The sequence below is a fragment of the Silurus meridionalis genome, chromosome 6, assembly GCF_014805685.1.
Source record: "Silurus meridionalis isolate SWU-2019-XX chromosome 6, ASM1480568v1, whole genome shotgun sequence".
Taxonomy (NCBI): domain Eukaryota; kingdom Metazoa; phylum Chordata; class Actinopteri; order Siluriformes; family Siluridae; genus Silurus; species Silurus meridionalis.
In genome coordinates this window covers 9376134-9396746 of record NC_060889.1, presented here as the reverse complement: position 1 = coordinate 9396746, position 20613 = coordinate 9376134, and the positions used below count along the sequence as shown (strand labels likewise).

General features: G+C 41.3%; 1 protein-coding gene across 1 annotated transcript; it reads left to right on the top strand.

The window, feature by feature from the left end:
• The first annotated feature begins 11681 nt into the window (after nt 1-11681).
• On the top strand, nt 11682-17478 carry plxdc2a (plexin domain containing 2a). The gene is made up of 12 exons (XM_046851182.1): nt 11682-11709; nt 11776-11958; nt 12059-12199; nt 12473-12542; nt 12625-12747; nt 12862-12980; nt 13065-13164; nt 13255-13356; nt 13539-13620; nt 14331-14391; nt 14471-14630; nt 17378-17478. Exons 1-12 carry the CDS (start codon nt 11686-11688, stop codon nt 17476-17478), a joined length of 1266 nt encoding a protein of 421 aa, XP_046707138.1. The 5' UTR covers nt 11682-11685.
• Nucleotides 17479-20613: the final 3135 nt, after the last annotated feature.

Genomic DNA, 20613 nt, shown 5'->3' with positions numbered 1-20613 from the left:
AATGAACTGGGAAATGTTTCTAATACCAAATTAAACAATATGATAAATTATATCTCGGTTCATCGGGAATACTGATCACTCTGTTATGCCAACATGTGGCAGATATTTTGTACTTGCCAGGTTAAGTTGTCTGCTGGTTGGTTCTTCCTATCTGTGTTTAACAGCATTTTGGAAATCAAGTACATAAATTAGTCAAGAGTCAACTCAATAGTCAAGAAGCTTTTATTGTCATTTCATCCATATATAGCTGACACAGTACACAGTGAAGTGAAACAACGTTTCTCCAGGACCCTGGTGCTACATAGACAACATAAAGCAACCTGGTGCTAACAGTGCAAGACAGACAGAGCAAAGACAACACAAGACAGTGCAAGACAATACAAGACAGTGTAGGACAAATACACAAAACACAAAATTGCACCGACAGTAAACCTGCTGTATATTACACAGTGCGGTGTGTAATAGAGTACAAAAACAGCATGTAAACAGTTTGGAATAATGATGTGATTTAATATGGGCATGGATGTATGAAGTTAGTATGATTGTGTGTTGAGTCCGGGTTGTACAGATCAGTCACAGTTGAGTGTGTGTATGCATGAGTCTTAGTTCAGTTCTGTGTTGAGAAGCCTGATGGCTTACGACAAAAACTGTTGCACAGTCTCAAGTGGCAACACACTTATACTGTAGTACAGAAGTGTCCAAAAGTGGGGTCACTACAGATAGTGGTAGACTTACTGATGACAAATTACCTACAGGGGGAGCATAGTTTTAAAGCTTCCATGCTATCATGGCAGAACAATTTGCTTGGACATTTTACCCAGAGACCGACAACAGATCTGAGTAATTCAGTCTGATACACATATTTTGCTAATTGCAAGTGTCAAGTTTTTTTCCTAGTGGATCTCAACAGACTTTGTGAACAAGAGACAGTAGGCTACAACTGAAATTGTGTCTTATTATATACATCCCCATGCTATTCACTGATTTGCCACACTATAAAACATGCACCACATTCTTTTGAAGTATAACATATTGAAGAGGTAAGCAAACTGCTGGCTTTGAATGCTGAATACTCAAATTTAAATGCTAGAACCGTAGAACAGTGCAAATTATTGTTAATGTCAGGATATTTTAGCAGAGGTGACAAAAGTACACAAATCCTTAACTTAAGTAGAAGTACAGATACTCATGTTTTAAAATACTCGGGTAAAAGTTGAAGCACTGATTATACTTTTTTACTCAAGTGAAAGTAAAGAAGTCTTGGCTCTGACATGTACTTAAGTAAAAAGTAGTTATTACTTCCCCCTGGTTTAGCTGTTAACTGGACCTCACATCATATAATATAGATAGTTAGATCGATAGATAGATGTAATAGCCTAGTGGGTTAATGTCAGGGTCCCCACGAGGATGAGTTTGAGAGTTTGATTCCTGGTCGAGCTGGTTGCTGTGTTGGTAAATAAAACTTCTGGACCTTGTCCACTCTGAAAACATTTCAATTCTGTCCTTTCTGTGTTGGATTAATTTCTTGATTTCCTGGTCTTTAATTAAAGATAACGCCACCAAAAAAAAGGATTTATGTGGTAGCTCAATGGGTTAAGGCTTTGCCTGAACATGGTCCTTAATATAGTCCATGCTGGTGATAAGGTTTCAAAGCCAGTCCTACATGCCTTCTTTCATACTGCGCTGGCATTAAACAAAGTATGAACCCTCCAAAAAAGCACACATGCTTTTCAGCAGCGGTCGCTCAGTGGTTTAAGGCTTGTACCTCATCTAAACATGCTTCCCAATCTGATCTCTTCCATGGTTCAGTGGGTTAGGGCTGGTGCCTCACTGAAGTCCTAGACTTAACACTCGACACACACTTATTACTTATCTCAGCCCATTCCACCATCATTTATTTATTATTATTTATACTCTACCGTACTACACTGTTTACATGCGGTTTTTTGCACCTTTGGCTCTATTATACCGTTTACATGCTGTTTTTTGCACCTTTACTGTATCTTATTACACTATACTGTTATTATACTACACTGTTTACATGCTGTCTTTTGCACCTCTTGACTGCTGCTGTTTTTTGCACTACATTGTGTCTGTTTATATTCAGTCCCGGGTATAGTTTTTACAGTTCTCCTCATACAGTACTGTATATTCAGAGTATACAGTATGTTTACTAGTTGGTGCTATCTCAGGTTTTGTGTCTTGTCTTGTGTTGTCTTGTGTTTTCTGTCTGCACTGTCTGTCTGTATTGTTTTTTGTCTGCACTGTTTGCACTCGATGCACTTTATGTAGCTTGTTGTTGTTTAGTGTAGCACCAGGGTTCCGGAGGAACGTTGTCTCATTTTTACTGTGTACTGTGTACCACTGTGTATAGTAGAAATGACAATAAAAGACTCTTGACCTGACTTGATATTAAGGATCAGGCTTTGAATCCTGCTTTCTGCCTGCTAGTTGCGATGTAGGCAATGTTCCTGCTTCCTAAATCTTTCTTTAGCTTTATATTCTTGTGTTGATGGTTTAAAGGTAGATAGACCTGCTCTAAACAAACTTCTTGGCCTGTCTTCTCTGATGGTTCAGTGGGTTAAATCAGGTGTCTTGCTTTTGGTGTGGTTCAGGGTTCGAATCCTGCTTTCTGCCTGCCAGTCACGATCAGAATTCACTTTCTACATCTTTCTTTAGCGATATATTTTTGTTTTTAATGGGTTGAAAAGAAAGATAGACCTGCTCTAAACAAGCTTCCTAGCCTGTCCTCACCGATGGTTCAATAGGTTAACGTTGGTATCTCGCTGGTGGTGGGGCTCAGGGTTCGAATCCTGCTTTGTCCCTGCTAGTCATGATATGGGTTTGCTTTCTACGTCTGTCTTTAGCATTATATTCTTGTGTTGATGGTTTGAAAGAAAAGATAGACCTACTCTAAACAATCGCCGCAGCCATTACTTCCCGATGGTTCAGTGGGTTAAGACTGGCATTTTGCTGTTGGTGGGGTTCAGGGTTCGAATCCTGCTTTCTGTGTTTCTGTCTGGTCTGAATTGCTTGCTTTGAAGCATAAAACGAAGGATAAACCCCCAAAAAAAAGAAAGTGTGTTGTGGTACTTGATGGCTTTGTGATAAAAGCCTTGCCTCTGAGCTCAGAGATTGCTGGTTCGAATCTAGCTTGTCCCCACACTGGGTAAGCTGTGTGGAAAGTAGTGTGTGGTGAGCAATGGAGTGGTTGACTGTAAACAAAGGTTGTGGTTACCTGCTGTTTCACAGCCTTAGAAAAAGTGAGGTGATAGTTTTTTGGCAGAATTTTTCCCTATATATGCAAAACTAAGTCGATACTTTTTTGGATGTTTTTGCTTCATAACCCCCTGTTTTCAGCTTCTCAGACACCGGGGGGGCAGATGCCCGGATATTGCCCCCCTGCTTCAGGATACACCCTCCGAATCCGAATCCACAGCCAACCTTCCACGCCACCATTCCTGACACCTTCCACACTCTTAACTTTGAGCCCTGGCCGGGGTTTGAACCGGCAACCTCTCAACCCAGAGGTAAAGCTCTTCCAATTGAGCCACAGGATCTCCTGCAAGAACCTGATTTTTAGGACCTTTTTTGGTTCTTCTTGAAAACTTTTTAAAACGTTTTAAACAATTTAAAGGAAAGCTAAGCAGTAGGAATCGAACCGGGTGAGACAGATAGCAGTGACCACTTCACTGACCATTACACCAACACAGGAGAGGCAAACAAGCTTTGCTTATTGGACTCTTGGCTTTTCTATAGTTAGGAGACCAGTGTTTTCTCTTAGATCATGATGGTAGAGGGTCAAAACTTTTCCTTCCTGTACATTCTCTCAGTAACCAGAAGTCTATGAGAAGTGACTCAGGTACAAGAACCACATCTCCAACACCTGCACCACTGATATACCATGATTTGCCAGCAACCAATTTTAATGACCTTTCATTGTTCTGTTTTTAAAAACTTTTTATAATGTTCAATATGAAACTAGCAGTAATAATATAGAATAATGAGAAACAAATAGAGAGACAGCAAGAGAAAGACATATACAGTAAGACAGAGACATTTACTAAAAGAGACACAGAGACAATTAGATAGAGAAAATAGAGAGACAAAGATAGCGAGATATAGCCACTTACTGTTGGAAGTGTTTATCCCGAGCGGCTCTTAATGATCTCATTTACTAAATGAGCAGTAGTGAGTTAAGGGCTTGCTCAGGTGCCCAAAACTGGCAGCTTGGAGGTGTTTAACTTGTATCATATTTACAGCATGTGATATGTATGTAAGCATATGTACAGTGATTAAATATAAAGGCTATATCAGAGATGTGTGGACATCATTAAGAGCCTTTGCTATGTTTCCACACGGACAGTTATTGAGGTGATACCGGAGAGACTGCACATCTTCAAGTCAAGTCAGGAAGCTTATATATAGAAAATTATAGACATTTTACAGATTTGAATGATGTATTGTTTTTATCTGTACGATCAATTAAGACAGTATTTTAAGTTTGTGTCGCCATTATGAGGGAAAACTCCACAAAACGCCACCTAGAGGGTTAATGGTGTGAATCATGGCGGATTTTGGTGTTTGATCTGAACGACCAAATGCCCGCTTATCGACCTTTTTTTACCCCGACCCACTTGGAGCATTTTTTTTTTGTTACTTTTGTAATGTTTTTAATTTATACTTTTTACTGTATTATTGTCAGAAATCCACCTGCCACGCCCCCTTCTGCGGCTGTCAAAACCTTCCTGAAGCCCCCCGCTTCAACAATGCACACCTGGGGCTCATTATTCACTCATCCCCAGCTCCTATATAAACCCCTCATTCATCCACACTCCTTGTCGGTTATTGTTGGTATGTGAAGGTGTTTTCCCTGTCACACGTATTCCTATGCGTTTCTTCTTTTCCGGACTCCATGCATTCTCCGCGGCTGCGATTTCTTTCCAAAGCGCACCCCGGATTACCTTTTTCCTTCCGTGCGTTCACCCGTGGACCTCGCCCCTCCAGGGCGTACCACGGATACCTTTCTCTCGTTTGTCAGGATTCTATGGACTGCCGTGTGTGTGTGTGTGTTTTTGTGTTAAAATATATTGTGTTAAAATATATATATTAATACAAAAGGAATTAAAAATGTTGTTACCTAATGAATGTGTCCAGGCTGAAGATCCACATATAGAACACAAGCAGAGAAAAGATGATGATGATCAGGAATGTGTCTGTTCTCAGTCATGTTTACATCACTGACTCCCTCTGTCTCATCCACATTAACCCCAAACTTCTTACTGCCTTCTGCCTGCTGATTCTTAGCTCCATAAACTAGTCTACATCTGTGGTGAGTGAGAGACACGACTTTATACACCAGTGGATTGAAAAAGACAGGCAATGACAGGAAATCGGTTGTTCGGCTGAAATCGGCACGCAGTGAAAAAAAATATATATATATATTTCACCATACCAATGGATTAAAACTAAAGTAACGAGCCGGTTTTGAAAATGTAAGAAGTAAAAAGTACAGATATTTGTGTAAAAATGTAATGAGTAAAAGTAAAAAGTTGTCTAAAAAATAAATACTGGAGTAAAGTATTGATACCAAAAAAATCTACTTAAGTACAGTAACAAAGTATTTGTACTTCGTTACTTCCCACCTCTGTATTTTAGGTATCACTCACTTTGTCTATGAATGTCTGCAGCCTGTGAAACCAGTTGTAAGGTCACAGTTATCTCCTGCAGATGCACAGATTATTATTATTATTTTTTTTACTTTTTGTGAAGTGTTGTTCCTTCACTTAACTTGAGCTGACTCTTCTGTTTAGAGCCAACCATAACTCACCACATGTGTGCTCCTATTTGCTCCTCGGTCTCTTTTGGCAACTCTCCTTTGTATACCTGATGACAGCATGTAGCAGGGTGCTAGAAGCTCATAGCAATGTTTTTCAAAGGGACTAGGACCATCAACAGTGTTTCTGAATGGGATTAGGCACACTCCATTGTTCACATTCTCTAAAAGTTAGAAGTGGGAACTCCACTTTGGAGTCCCTAATGTATGTATTGTATGAACTCATCCACAATGCTCGTCTATAATGGGTATCATTGTAGACCGTCATGCTACAGATCACCCAGGCAGAGAAATGCAAGATTTTATGAGAAGCTTGGACTGCCTGCTCTAAAGATTGGATCATTCTTGAGTGTTTCGTGTGGACAAACCCAAGGTTCCTGCCTAAGGTTATGAATCTCACTAGTTTTCGATCCAGATGGTAGGTTTTGCAGTGTTATATGCACCAATCTGCAGAACATTTCCTACCATTTCTACTGGCTTGTACAAGGTACAGTGGGTATTTGATAATATAAAAAGTTATTCACATGCCTATATAATTTCATGCTCCCCAATAATCACCATAGCCTACAAATGGAAGAATAAACCACAAGGGATGTTTCATCCTCTTAGATGTTACTGAGAGGCATGTTGCAATGCAGCTACCTGGTTATCATTAAAAACACTTTTCTACTATCTATATATAGTGGTGTATATTCATTTATTTTCATTTTCCTTTAACAGCTTTATTAAAAAAAAAGCAGGTCATGTATGTCAGATCCATTTTTAAGACTTTTAAAGTTCCTATCATTTGTTGATTGTTTTTAAGTGTATAAAATGCTGTTGTGTATTTCAGAACACATTTACACCAATAGTAACTATGAAAATATTCCTAGAGATAATCATACATTTTGATACTCAAATTATATCAGCTCCTTAAATAGCTTTCAGTCATGAGAGATACACATAGAAATAATGTATAATGTCCCACCATTCTTCCTACCATCGTGAAGAATGTAGGGAATGTTTCCCTTTTTCTTGTGAACTGATAAGTGTAACTGATTTGTCCCTGGGGGAATGCAAAAAAAGGCATCCAAATAGTCTGGATTTCAGACAAAAAAAAACAATATACAAACATTATACATTATACACCTTCTTCTAGTAAGTAGAATTTTACTACTAAATAATTTCACACTAAGATGCCACTTTATTAGATATAATTGGATAAAAAATTATTTAGAAATGTGTTGTGTCACAGTAAGCTTGATACTGTATGCATTGGTCCATGTTTTACCATACAGCAAGTTGCATAGCTCTTGTGAAATGCAATACCATGTTGTACCACACAGTAATGTTCCATTTATAATGCACGAAAGCATTACAAATTATCATACATTTGGTTATTGTTAATCTTGTTAAGTTTCAATGCCCACTGCAGACATGTTGGTTGTTTTTCTCTGACATTGTCAAATGACATTAACTGTTCTATCTAATCCTGCAACATGTGGTGCATTCTGGGAGTACATTCTGCACACTGATGTTGAATTCGGTTATGATGTAACTGGGAACTGTCTCAAGTCAAGTCAAGTCAAGTTTATTTGTATAGCGCTTTTCACAACAGACATTGTCTCAAAGCAGCTTTACACAAATCAACAGTGAAGGTAAACGATGTGTTTTTATCCCTGATGAGCAAGCCGTGGCGACTGTGGCAAGGAAAAACTCCCTTAGATGTTATGAGGAAGAAACCTTGAGAGGAACCAGACAACTGTCTCTCTGTTTGCTTTCTGTATTTTACTTAGACCTCTGTGACCATAACATGATTTTGGCTACAATATCACCAGGTGCTGATTATGGTTGCTTTTTTCCCCACCATTCTCTGTAAATCCCTCAAATTGTTGTGTATGAGATGGCAGAATGCACCCAGTATACAAAGTAACACATTCAAAGCCTGTCACATTTATACCTCACATGATAGTCAGGTGAAATATGATTTGTTAAGATCTGAATAGTTTCTTAGACAGTCTATATATGGTGCATACATAAATGGTTTTATATAATATGACATTGAGATTGCAGTATTTTGACCTATCCATAAAACTTTTCTATTCATTTTCAATTTATGCTTTCTTTTGTATTAATTACCAGAAAAAAATAACATCTGAAGCACCTTGCATTTATGTCTAAAACGTCATTCTTGTCTTTTAGCCACTAAATAATTGCTTGAAGATGGTGAATTTGTCAGAACGTCTCTAGGTTACGAACGTAACCCTAGTTCGACAGCGTCGAAACGCTTTGGGAACGCCCCTGCATTGTCCACGCTCTAAACCACATGTGAAATCTAGCCAATAGGCAAGCCGTGAAGTCATAGACAGGCGACGTCGCGTAAACCAGGAAGCTACAAGATGGCTGTGCGGTAGTAGCGACATTAGCTTCTGCAAAGAGAGAAGGTAAGAGCCGCAGGGATTCAGGGGGTGTGGCACGGAGACGCAGCGTCTCGTTCCCTCTGGGAACTAGGGTTACGTTCGTAACCTAGAGACGTTACCCTTCGGGAACTCGAGCTGCGTAGAAACGCTTTGGGAATGAGTGTCCAATCACGCCACACAGACCAGACCCTGCCAAGTGTGTGAGGGCCTCGACACCTGCATGCAGGACAGAGGAGCCCGGAGTGGCTTTGGGTCAAGGCCACAACCCAATAAGGTCAGCGGGGGGAGGGAACCAGCCCGCAGCGTCGCAATGCCCAGGAGTGAAACTCCAGCAGACCAGTAGAGGCCGCCACACTCCGGGTGGAGCGAGGCCAGACCCCGATCGGAGCGGGGAAACCAGGACTCGCAGCTAAACGGATTGCATCCACTACCCACCTGCTTAATGTCCGCTCATCGGCCAGGAACCTTTCCTATTAGGGCCACAGCAGACGAACAGCCGCACCGACCGCCTCCAAGGACTCGTCCTGTGGAGACAAGCATCCAGTGATCACACTGGACACAGCCGGCCTGTAACCCCTGGTCGGGGGCTATAAACAAAGGAGGGTAGAATGCCTGTAACACAACACATCAGGTTAACCCTGTGACAAACTGTTCCTGTAAAAACTCCAGAACTGAACCGACATCCAACTGCAGTACTGTCCGTGCGGACCAACACATGGCGATCTCTTAGGACTGGGAGGAAGTGTTTTAACTCCAACAACACTGCCAGCATCTCCAGGCAACTTATCTACCACGAGAGACGTGGGCCGCTCCACAGACCCTGGGCGGAGCGGCCACTCATGACCGCTCCCCACCCCGTGAGGGAAGCGTCCGTCGTTAGCGTTACGCCCTAAAACGGGGCCTCGGGACAAAACATAGGGTCCTTTCATGCATCCAAGGCTCGAAGGGCACACCGCGAGACCTTGATGGTAGGATACGGACTCCCTCTGGGGGAGAACCCGTCTGCCCCGGAGCCATCAATGGAGGGGCCTTATGTGGAGGAGGTCGAGTGGAATTACACTGGACGCTGCCGCCATGAGACCCAGCAGCCTCTGGAACTACCTCACAGTAAGTGGCTGGCCTGCTCCTACCCTCCTGACTGCGGTGAGGATGACTTCAAACCGGGCGGAAGACAACCGTGCCCCGCAACCTTGCCGAGACCCACACCACGCAGAGAAAAGATGGTTCTCCACGCTGGAGAAAGTACACTCTACCCAGTGTTTTAGTCTGAACCACAGTACCTTCATGCAGGCGAGAACAACATCTCAATGCCGAACTGCCTGGTGCCCTAAACGAGCCAATATCGACCAATCGTCGATATAATTCAAAATGCGGATGCCCTGAAGCCGCAGCGGGGTCAGTGCCGCGATCACGCACTTTGTGAAGGTACGGGGTGAGAGTGCTAGGCCGAACGGGAGGACCAATATTGGTAAGCTCCGCCCCAAAGCAACCTCAGAAACCTCCCGTGTCTGGTGAAAGACGGCTGCATGATGCTCTGCTGAATATGGGGAGCAAACCGCTGGAGAAAGCTGCGCCCTGAACACAACCTGTGGCAGGGCTGGCAGACAATCCTCCTGAACCCGAACGGCAGGAGCAGTGTACTGCGGCCGTTGAAGCCTCCTGAGAGGCGGCGGATGACCCCCATCCGCCACAAACTTCGGGGGGAATAAGGGTGTTAACCGCTGGAGCTGGTGCCGGGGAGGGACGGGCACCGTAGCATGAGGTGCACACCACCCTCCAAGATGCAAGCCATCAGGCTTACGCACCACAGCCCGCTCACTAAAGGCGAGGACGATCCTCAGGTCGTGCAGCCCCTCCTTGGACTGAGAGTGTCGCCAGGGTCGCTAGGACCTCCCTGCAGGAATCGGGTGGCAACCGGGCTATTTCACTGTGCCTGGATGTACCAGGGCAAGGCTGCCGCCGAGCAGCCCCATCGGAGCAGCAAAGAACTACCACCGAAATGCCACCGCGGTCTCCCGAACCCTCCAGCAATCGCCCTCACCTACAGCGTTACCAGGTCAGGCCAGAAGGGGTCACCGTAGGGCTCAGAAGGAAGCTCACATCGGCCACCATAGCAGGCCAGCCTGGTATGCCTGCAACACACTCATCGTGTGGAAGCAACCCACACGATGACCCACCGCGTAGCCCTACCCACCAGAGCCAAGCGGCTCTTCATTGGCAAACCGATAGCCGTCATAGATGCAGCACTCGGGGAGAGATAGCTAGCTAGCGTTTCTACCACAACCGGCATCGTTCCGTAGCTGCGCTACTAAGCTCCAATTACATTCACGCACAGCGAGAAACATCGGAAAAGCACGTGCGCACACGGGCCTCCCAGGACCCAGACACCTCGGTGCGCAGATCAGGGAAGGCACTGAGGCTGTGACACAGGGTGCGGGAAACGCTCATCCAGCTCACTGGGTGCGCGCTGCTTCTGCTACACGACCGGCCAAGCTAGATCCAGCTCGGACCCGGCCCATGCCACGACCTCAAGGAGCTCCTCGTACAGCACAGGCTGTGAGGAGTCCACAGGCTTGCTAGCATCCATCATCTCATCCCCCTTGGAGAGAGCAAGACATGTAATGCCACGCCGCCCGCACTGGGAGAAGAAGCAGCTGCCAGGCATGCTTCCCCGAATTTTCCAAAACTTCTCCCACCTCGGAGGAAGAATTACGGAGCACCGCGTTACACACACCGGGAAAAGAACCATTTTCAAACGAGCGCTCTTCCCAGGGAACGGGAGCTCGGCTAGCAGCCGGGAGCGCATAGCCACACGGCTAAAATGCTAACAGCCGATACCTTCCAGAGCCGAAGCCGCGAGGGAGAGCGCTCACCTCGGAGAGCGTTCTCCGAAAATTCTCCCACCTCGGAGGAAGAAATACGGAGCATCGCGTCACACGCACCGCCAAGGAACCGCCAAACGAGCGCAATCCCTGGGAAACGGGAGCTCGGCTCGCAGCCGGGAGCGCATAGCCACACGGCTAAAATGCTAACAACCAATACCCTTGAGAGCCGACTAAGCACGCTCCTAAGCTAAGCAAACAACACATGGGCTGCGTGTCACCACCCCCGAAATAAATCGGGGCAAGCAGGAAACACGCAGACGGAATTCTGCCTGCATTTAAGCTCATGACTTCACAGATAACACACACAAAGCGCTTACCTGAAAGAGCAGAAGCTAATGTCGCTACCACCAGACAGCCATCTTTCTGGTTTACGTGACATCGCCTGTCTATGATGTCACAGCTTGCCTATTGGCTAGATTTCACATGTGGTTCAGAGCGTGGACAACGCAGGGGTGTTCCCAAAGCGTTTAGACGCAGCTCGAGTTCCCGAAGGGGAACATATAATGCAGAGAAGTACTTAATTTTCTTCAAATAGAACCTGTGCATGTATGTTACCCAGCACTCAATGGAGCATATATTGTACCTCCAGGTAAATCAATTTTTTTATTTATCAGCAGTGACCTGTGTGAATCTCAAGAACTTTCATGAAATGCAGAGTGATGCAGCAGGTCTGAAAATCCAAAAAGAGAAAGAGAAGAGTGGGCTGCCCTCCTCTACACAGCCTAGTCATGCTTGGGCCAGTCACATTCAGGAACGTGGGCATTACCAGGAGCATGGCAAATCTGGACCCAAACACCACTCTGAAGTTTTAACTAATAAAAACAGTTCTCACATTGAGGTATTAACTTACATTTGTAACTGAAAGCTTAATAAAAATACATAAGATTTATTGTGCCTATTTCAATAACATATAGTATATAACTCTTCCTGTTTGACAGCAAGACATGGATCATGTCTATTACACTTCCAAAATCTACCAGCCTGCAGATACAGCAGGCAAGGATTTATGGGTAAATTTTAAACAGATGGACAAAGGAAAGGTTCATGGAGTCCTTTCCAATACCCACCGACAAGCTTTGGTATGGAATTGGTATTTGCTGTTATATACTAATAAATGTTTACGTTTTAATCACATAAAAAAAAAGCTAATTTTATTATATGTAATTAATGAGTCATTGTGGGTTTTAAAACAAAATGGCTTCTGATTGAGCTTTTATTTGAGATTAACCTACAGCCACAACAAGAATAAACATATTGCTATTTGATATATATTTATAATATTAAATGTATTTTTCAATATATTAATGGATTTTGCTGATTTCCTATTAAATAATTTGGCTAATGTTTTACAGACAGTGAACTTGTCCTTTGCTTTTCCTTATTATGGACATTTACTGACAGAGATAACAGTGACTACTGGTGGTGAGTTCTTAACAATATCCTAAATGAACTTAACCAATAAAATTTTTGTAAAATATTGTCAAGAATCTTCCAATGTCCACAGGTTTTCTCTACACAGGAGGCGTGATCCATAAGATGTTGACAGCCACTCAGTACATTGCTCCACTTATGGCTAACTTTGACCCAAGCATTTCCTCAAATTCCACCATCATTTACTTTGATAATGGTACAGTGGCATGATCCTCACATTCTGCATATTTTTCTCTAGTTTTATAATATATAAAACATCAGATTAAAAGATTACATATTGTGGGACTAATCTGAACAATCTGGTTCACAGGAACAGCTCTTATTGTGCAATGGGACCATGTTTACCTCCATGATGACCCACATTTAGGCAGTTTCACGTTCCAGGCTTCGTTGCACAGTGATGGCAGGATCACCTTTGCTTACAAAGAGGTTTGACTTTGTATAGTTTTTAAAGCAAAAATAATAAAAAATGCATTTTTTTTTTTGCTTATGCTGCGTACATTTATTTCTCAGATACCTGTTGATGTTAATAAGCTCAGGTCAGAGAATCACCCAGTGAAAGTTGGTCTTTCTGATGCATTTGTGGTTCTTCATAAAATTCAGCAGATTCCAGGTACACTGTTTTATTACTAAAGAAAATATAATAATTTACTCTATTCTGTTGAAACAGCATTAGTATGTGCACGCCCTCATATTTTTACAGATACAGATATCCGAAGAAGAACAATATATGAGTACCATCGAGTTGAGCTGTTGAAATCTAAAATTACCAACTCCACTGTCATTGAGTTTCTGCCTCTCCCAAGTGAGTCTCTTTGTTAGGCCAAATGAGATCAGTCTTTCTTTCTGTTAGCGAGACCATCATGCCAAGTGTAAGTTTTCTCAGTGTACTGGTGTGTATTTATTTGTTTAGTGTGAATGAACTAGAATGTTCCTCCCTTTTTGTCACCTTTGTGTTAAATTATGAAACTGTTTCCTGTTCACTAGCCTGCCTACAGTTCTCCAGCTGTGATAGCTGTGGTACAGCTCACATTGGCTTCAACTGTAGCTGGTGCAGCCGCATAAGAAGGTGACATGTTTATTCACATTTCTTGTAACATTAGCTTTGGGGTTTATAGATATTTTAAAACCACAGTCTTATCGTAAAATGTAAAATATATTTGGAGAAAAGTGTGTTCATAATGACACTGAGCCACTAACTATGGGTGTGTACAGTATGTCTGTTTGTGTGTGTGTGTGTGTGTGTGTGTGTGTGTGTGTGTGTGTGCCTTCCCTGAGCTGAAGTCACTGTCTGTGTGGACATATGTGTTCTCCCTGGTTTCCACTAGGATCGCCAATGGATTGGCTGATACAAATTCCCCCAAATGTAACCAAGTGTGTGAATGCGTATATGGTGCCCTAGTATGGAACGGCATCATATTTAGGATGTATTTCCACCTTACAGTCGGTGGTCCCAGGATAAACTCATATCACTCATGACTATGACCAGTATAGAGTTATTTTAATAAAACTCAAACTTAACAAAAAGTTATTTTGTTAAAAACAAAAAACAGAGGTTACTTAAAGGAAAAGCTACATAAGAAAGAATTGAGTAAATTATTCAATCAGCTGTGTCAAAAAAATATAATGTATAAAATGGTACAGGTAAAATGGCATGTGTGTGTAGTCCAAAATAGGTATCCAACTACAGAGTCTGTGACTTAAAATCTGATCATTAATCATTTGCAATAAAAACACAAAATTGACTTATTTGACATTTGGTATTTGTCTGGTGTGCAGATGCTCCAGTGGCTTTGACCGAAATCGCCAGGATTGGGTGGACAGTGGTTGTTTGGAGGAGGTAATGGCATGTTACCACTCACAAAACATCATCCTCTGTTCATAGAATTATTAGTAAGTGCATTTATGCAAATTTTCAGTTAAAGAAGCAGAGCTGCAGTGAAACAGTCAACTCACATGCTGTAAGCACTGGGCCCACAATCAATAACACAGCAGCATCTACAGGCACGTCCCAGCCTGAGAGTGTTAACAGCACTGCATCATCCACAAATACTGATTCCACCTCCATCTCTGTTGAGGGTGAGTAGAGTTAAATTTACAAACTTTACAAAACCGTAAATATTCTATCATTTCTATTACAGAAATTAAGTTATTTTTATCTTAATTGTATTAATATAAAAATACTAATTAATAAAAAGCTATATCCACAAATGTATCTTTTATTTGAAATCAGAACACACATTCCAACTTTTTAGGGGAACAAAAGAATACAAAGATTAGTAGCTTATATTTAATGGTGGTGAAATATTTGTTAGTTTTCTGGCTTTGTTTTTGGGATGGCGGTTCATATTTCAATCAGATATTTTGGTCTGAATATATATTTGGAGAATATTGGTTGGCTTTTAACAGGAGATTAAGACCCAGGCAATAGATATAGCTTTTACCAACTTAAATCAAGTGCAATAAATCAAAACATAAAATCAATTGTAATAAACATCTTACTCTAAACCCTTGATGAAGATGAAACTCCTCATGTACCCTTTGAAAAGGAACCTCCTCAGGGCAGCCATTGAAAAATGTTACATGAAAAAGGGCTGAATATTAATCAATAAATTGTTATATAATGCAAATTGGACTACAAAAGGAAGAAGGATCATATGGTGACATATTAGAGTGGAGGGTGGTGCACATAGGTGGAGTAAGTGCTATGTAGAAGATGCAACCTGAACAAGATTGGAGACTGTAAGGTGTTATCAGGGGACTAGCTAGACAGCATTGGATGGTGGTCTGTAGTATGGTTTTGGAGGTTAAGAAGAAGACGAAGAAAATGAGGACTTAAAAAAGAATAAAGATGGAAAAACTAAGCTAAAGAAGGAAGACTGTTGTGTGAGATTCAGGGAAGAGGTAAGACAGGGGCTCGGTGGTAGGGAAGAGGTGCTGGATGATTGGGCAACTACTGCAGAAGTGATAAGGGGAAGAGGTAAGACAGGGGCTCGGTGGTAGGGAAGAGGTGCTGGATGATTGGGCAACTACTGCAGAAGTGATAACTTCCCTGACAGCTAGGAAGGTACTTGGTGTGACATCTGGAAATTAAAAGGAAGACAAAGAGACGTAGTGGTGGAAAGAGGAAGAAAGAGGTTGGCAAAACAGAATTTGGATTGACAGATTGATGAGAAAAGTAGGCAGGAGTACAAGGAGATGCGGCAGCAGGTAAAGAGAGATGTTATGAAAGCTAAGGAAAAGGCATATGAAGAGCTGTATGAGAAGTTGGACACTAAGGAGGGAGAAAAGGATTTATACCGATTGGCCAGGCAGAGGGACCGAGCTGGGAAGGATGTGCTGCAAGTTAAAGCAATAAAGGATGGAGATGTAAATGTGTTGACTAGTGAGGAGATTGTGTTGAGAAGATGGAGGGAGTATTTTGAGCAGCTGAAGAACGAGAAAAATGAGATAGAGAAGGTTGGACTGCATGAAGGATCGGCCCTGAGCCCTTTCCTGTTTGCAGTGGTGATGGACAGGTTGACGGACGAGGTCAGACAGAAGTCTCCCTGGACTATGATGTTTGCAGATGATATTTTGATTTGTGGTGAGAGTAGGGAGCAGGTTCAGAAGAGCCTGGAGAGGTGGAGGTACACACTAGAGAGAAGGGGAATGAAAGTCAGTAGGAGTAAGACAGAGTCGATGTGTGTGAATGAGAGAGCAGGCAGTGGAGTGGAGCGGTTGTGTGGAGAAAAGGTGGAGAAGGTGGAGGAGTTCAGGTACCTGGGGTCAACAGTGCAACGTAATGGAGAGTGTGTTAGCGAAGTGAAGAAAATACAGGGTGGAGTGAGTAAAGAAGAATGGCAGGAGTGATTTGTGTTTAAAGGGTATCTGCAGGAATGAAAGGGACAGTGTTTAGGACTGTAGTGAGACCTGCTATGTTGTATGGTTTAGAGACAGTGACATTGAGTAAAAGACAGGAGGTGGCACTGGAGGCACTAGCAGAGCTGAAGATATTAAGGTTTCTGTTGGGAGTGATGAGGATGGACAGGATTATAAATGAGTTTATTAGAGGGACAGCACATGTAGGACGTTTTGGAGACAAGGTGAGGAAGGCGAGATTGAGATGGTTTGGACATGTGCAGAGGAGGGACATGGGTTATATTGGTAGGAGAATGCTGAGGATGGAGCCGGCAGGAAGGGGGGAAAAAAGGAAGGCCAAGAAAGAGGGAAGACATGCAGGTAGTTGGTTTGAAAGAGGCAGATGTAGAGGAAAGGGCGATATGGAGACGGATGATCTGCTGTGGCGACCCCTAATGGGAGAAGCCGAAAGAAGAAGAACAAGAATGTATTTCTATGTTTGTGTCCAAAATTTCTCATTATACATTCATTGATTTTTGTTCATTTTCATGATTGCCATGATTTGAGGCAGGCATTTTTTTTTTAATTGATGCTAAGGAATGTATATTATCAAATAAGTATAGTGAGCAAGTCCAACCAACACTACTGTTTACCAGGTGAACATCTGAAAGCACAGGATATATATTATGTTCACAAATGCTTACTCGTACATTGAGCCTGCCTCATCCAAAATTACAACACTGTAAATCTACCAAGAAGTGACAGTGTGGCGTATATCAATTCCATTTCAGTCCATGAGGCCCAGTGCCAAGCCAGCCCTGTAATAAAAATCCACCGTGAACCTGTAAATTAAATGGAATGGAGGAAGGTGGAGATAGATGGAATGTAATTTTATATATATCATATTATACTTGCCCTCAGTCTGAGATTATATTGTGACATGAGTCAGTTATATATTTTGTTCTGTTCTTTTTTCTTCCATGCAGAAGACACAAAGATTGCACTTCCTTTGACTGAAGATAGATGTAAGTGTCTTTTTGTTTTTATCCTCCTAAAACATTGTTGTATAAAAACACCTAATCTTTAATTGTTTTTGAGAGACATGTTCCTGTTTCTTCAACTAGGTGCACTTTTAGCCTTGTGAAGTTGAACAAAAAAAACTTGATCAAAAGTTAGGTAACACATTCCCATAAGTTTAAATAATTTATCTAGTTTTAAGGTCTGTTAGAGGACAAACATGGATTACAAGAGAAACTGTTAATATTTTACATTTTTTCCGACCTGCAATGAACAAATGTCATTTCCACCACATCTCAATATACAGCTGTTATTAAAAAATAGAATAACTTATGCCACTCAAGAATTGTCTAAGATCATTTTTGTAACTAGTTTTACCAGTTTTTCCACAATGTACATTAATTATATATTTGTTAATGAGATAAATTAACTGCCCTAAGGACCAAATGCTGAACTGTACACCTGTCACACTCTGAAATTTAATATTAGATTGGGTAAGAGTTTATTTGAAAATAAATAACTTGAATATTTATACTAAGTAGAGCACAATATCATAAATTGTGAATAAATATTTAATGTGTGAGGAGAACTTTTTAAATATTTTAAAAAAATGTGTGTGGTGGTGGAAATGACAATGAATGTAACATGAATGTAGAGAAACAGTAGATATATTTATTAGAAAAATACTTAAACTCATAACAGTCATTAAACAAACTCAGCACTACACTAAAACAGGTGTTGTTGATGTATAACACTGATTTGTCTCACAGATGAACAGTTACAGTGCATACTGTAAAGAACTGACACAACTGATGGCCAGGGAAAATACAAGTAATAAAAGATGCATAAAACATTCAACAATGTGAGATAATTATGAGGTTAATGTTCTGAAATGTTCTTATTGGTCTCTTAAATAAACAATCATCTTCTGTAAAGAGTAACTGTAAAGAACACCTTAAACTGAAACATTTAAACAGAGATGTGGAATATGGAAAATTTTGAGACAATGCTGCTTTGAGACAATGTTCATTGTTAAAAGCGCTATACAAATAATAATGAATTGATTTGAATTGAATGATGCCAGGATAAATATCTCCATCATACTTCACAGCAAACCACTGACCAACGTGTCCCTCGTTCAAGTCCACAATATGCCACAGACCTATTTGAGGTGTGTCAGGATGCGATGTACTGGTTGAGGGAGAAGCTTCGTCCCAATGCTGGAACATGACTGTTTCTGGATTGAAACATTTGCAGTCATGAGGTGCAGAGCAAAAGCAACTGAGGATTCTCCATGACATTTGGCTTGGGCTAGCAGAATGTTATCTGAAAGGAGAGGAAAAACTGTTAAGGCATGAACTTAGTTCATGTAAAATTATTGTTTGAGACGACTGTGGACTGTCAACCATTACCTGATGAATCTTCATTGTGCCACGGATTGTTTGTAGCTCGTATGGCACATGAATGTCCATACACTCAATTTCCTCTGGCTCAACATAGAAGAGCTCTGTGGCAGACTTTTGCTGTTGAAGCTCCTCAAAGAGCACCCGAGCATTTGGTATGTCCTTCCCTCTAGCTATGATGTCATCAGCTCTTCTTTACACTGCTGCTGCTATCCCATCAGCAGGGCCTTTTCCATGGCCAGTCTCCAGAAAGTTCCAAATGAGTTTCTTCCAGCCCATCTGATATGGAATGTTGGTGAAGAAGTAGAAATTATTTTTGGAGGGGTATTGGGTGGTCGGCCCATCACTGACCACATGTAGCACTGAAGCAGTGGGGTATTGATCCTTCAGGAAAGTGAGGACTTTTGATAGATGTGCCCAAATAGCACAGGGGTCATGACGAAAAGAGGAGCTGATTGAGCAGAATGAAATCACACTGTTTTTGGTGTAGGCCACACCAGTGTGAAGTGAGGCCTGTTTTTGCGAATCACCAAAATGTACAGCTTGCATTTCGCTGCAGTACTTGCAGAAAAAAATTCTCTGCAAAGTCAATATAGAGGACAACGTCATGTTCACTCAGATTCTCTTTTAAACCACGAAGAGCAGCATATTGGTGTCTGATGTTATAGACATGTTTGCCATGTTTTCTTTTAGTCCTAAGCGAAAGTCCTCAAGCAAAGTATGCAAAGTACCTGTAACCTTCTCTTTAACTGTTAAATGGACTGTGAATTTTTCTTCACTACCATCTTTCTTTTTCTTCAGTCTCTCCTCAGCTTTTCCCTTCCACTCATACCAAAATGTTTGGGTCCCAGGGTCAAAGGTTGAAATTTTCCAATTCTTTGGCTTCTAAGCGGTACATTCCTGTACATACATTGCTTGGTATAGTTTGGCGAACAGCACAGGGATACAATCAGATCTTCAATGTTGCTGCTTTTAATGACTTTATGATAAAGCAGCTTGTCTGCCATACTCTGCAGATTGGCATGTGTCTTGCAGAGGCATCTTAAAAATAAATAAAAAAGAAATCAAATAATATAAAAGTCATATAATTCAGAAATAAAATATTATATTATAATATAAAAGTATTGTAATATTATAATATAAAAGTTACACAAATTTACTCTCACAATCCATATCAATTGTACTTTTTAACCATAAATGTCATTTCCACCACATGCTGTCTTTTCCACCACAGAGGGCAGTGTGGTGGAAATGACTGTGGAAATGACATTTCTGTAGTTTTTTGTGAAAAAATGGAAGATAGCTTCACTGATTAGCTTTGAATTAATACTTAGCATGTGATGTATGCAAAATACTCTTATTTAACTTAAAATTTTTAGCTTTTTAAAAACACCCTTGAAGATACAGCATGTTTGGAAATGACGTAGAATAAATATATTAGCTGGTCTAGCAATATTTACCTTGATTTTACTTCATTTGTTGTTGATGAAAATGTAAAATTCCCTCCAAGTCCATCATGTGCTCTGATGTCCCTATATGTTTCCATAGAAAAAACCTAAACAATCTTTCACACAAACTTTTTAAAGGGACGTAACAGCATTGTGGTGGAAATGACACCAATACTGTGTGACAGCTATATTTTGTATAAAAAGTAATATTTACATTAGTCTCAGATTAATTACTATAATGTATTTTAAATATTTTACTAGTGTTTAATTCAGGTACATTAATAGTTACCAGATCAGTCATATTTTTAAACTGTATTTTCATTGTTGAAGTTTAAAAGTCTGGGTGTGCGACAA

What these genes read in the sequence shown, in the direction of transcription:
- plxdc2a (XM_046851182.1), top strand. Translation starts at nt 11,686, where the DNA reads ATGGAGCATATATTGTACCTCCAG. An exon ending in GATAACAGTGACTACTGGTG is followed by an intron (nt 12,543 to 12,624) that starts GTGAGTTCTTAA and finishes CAATGTCCACAG; the next exon opens with GTTTTCTCTACACAGGAGGC. An exon ending in TCACCTTTGCTTACAAAGAG is followed by an intron (nt 12,981 to 13,064) that starts GTTTGACTTTGT and finishes TTTATTTCTCAG; the next exon opens with ATACCTGTTGATGTTAATAA.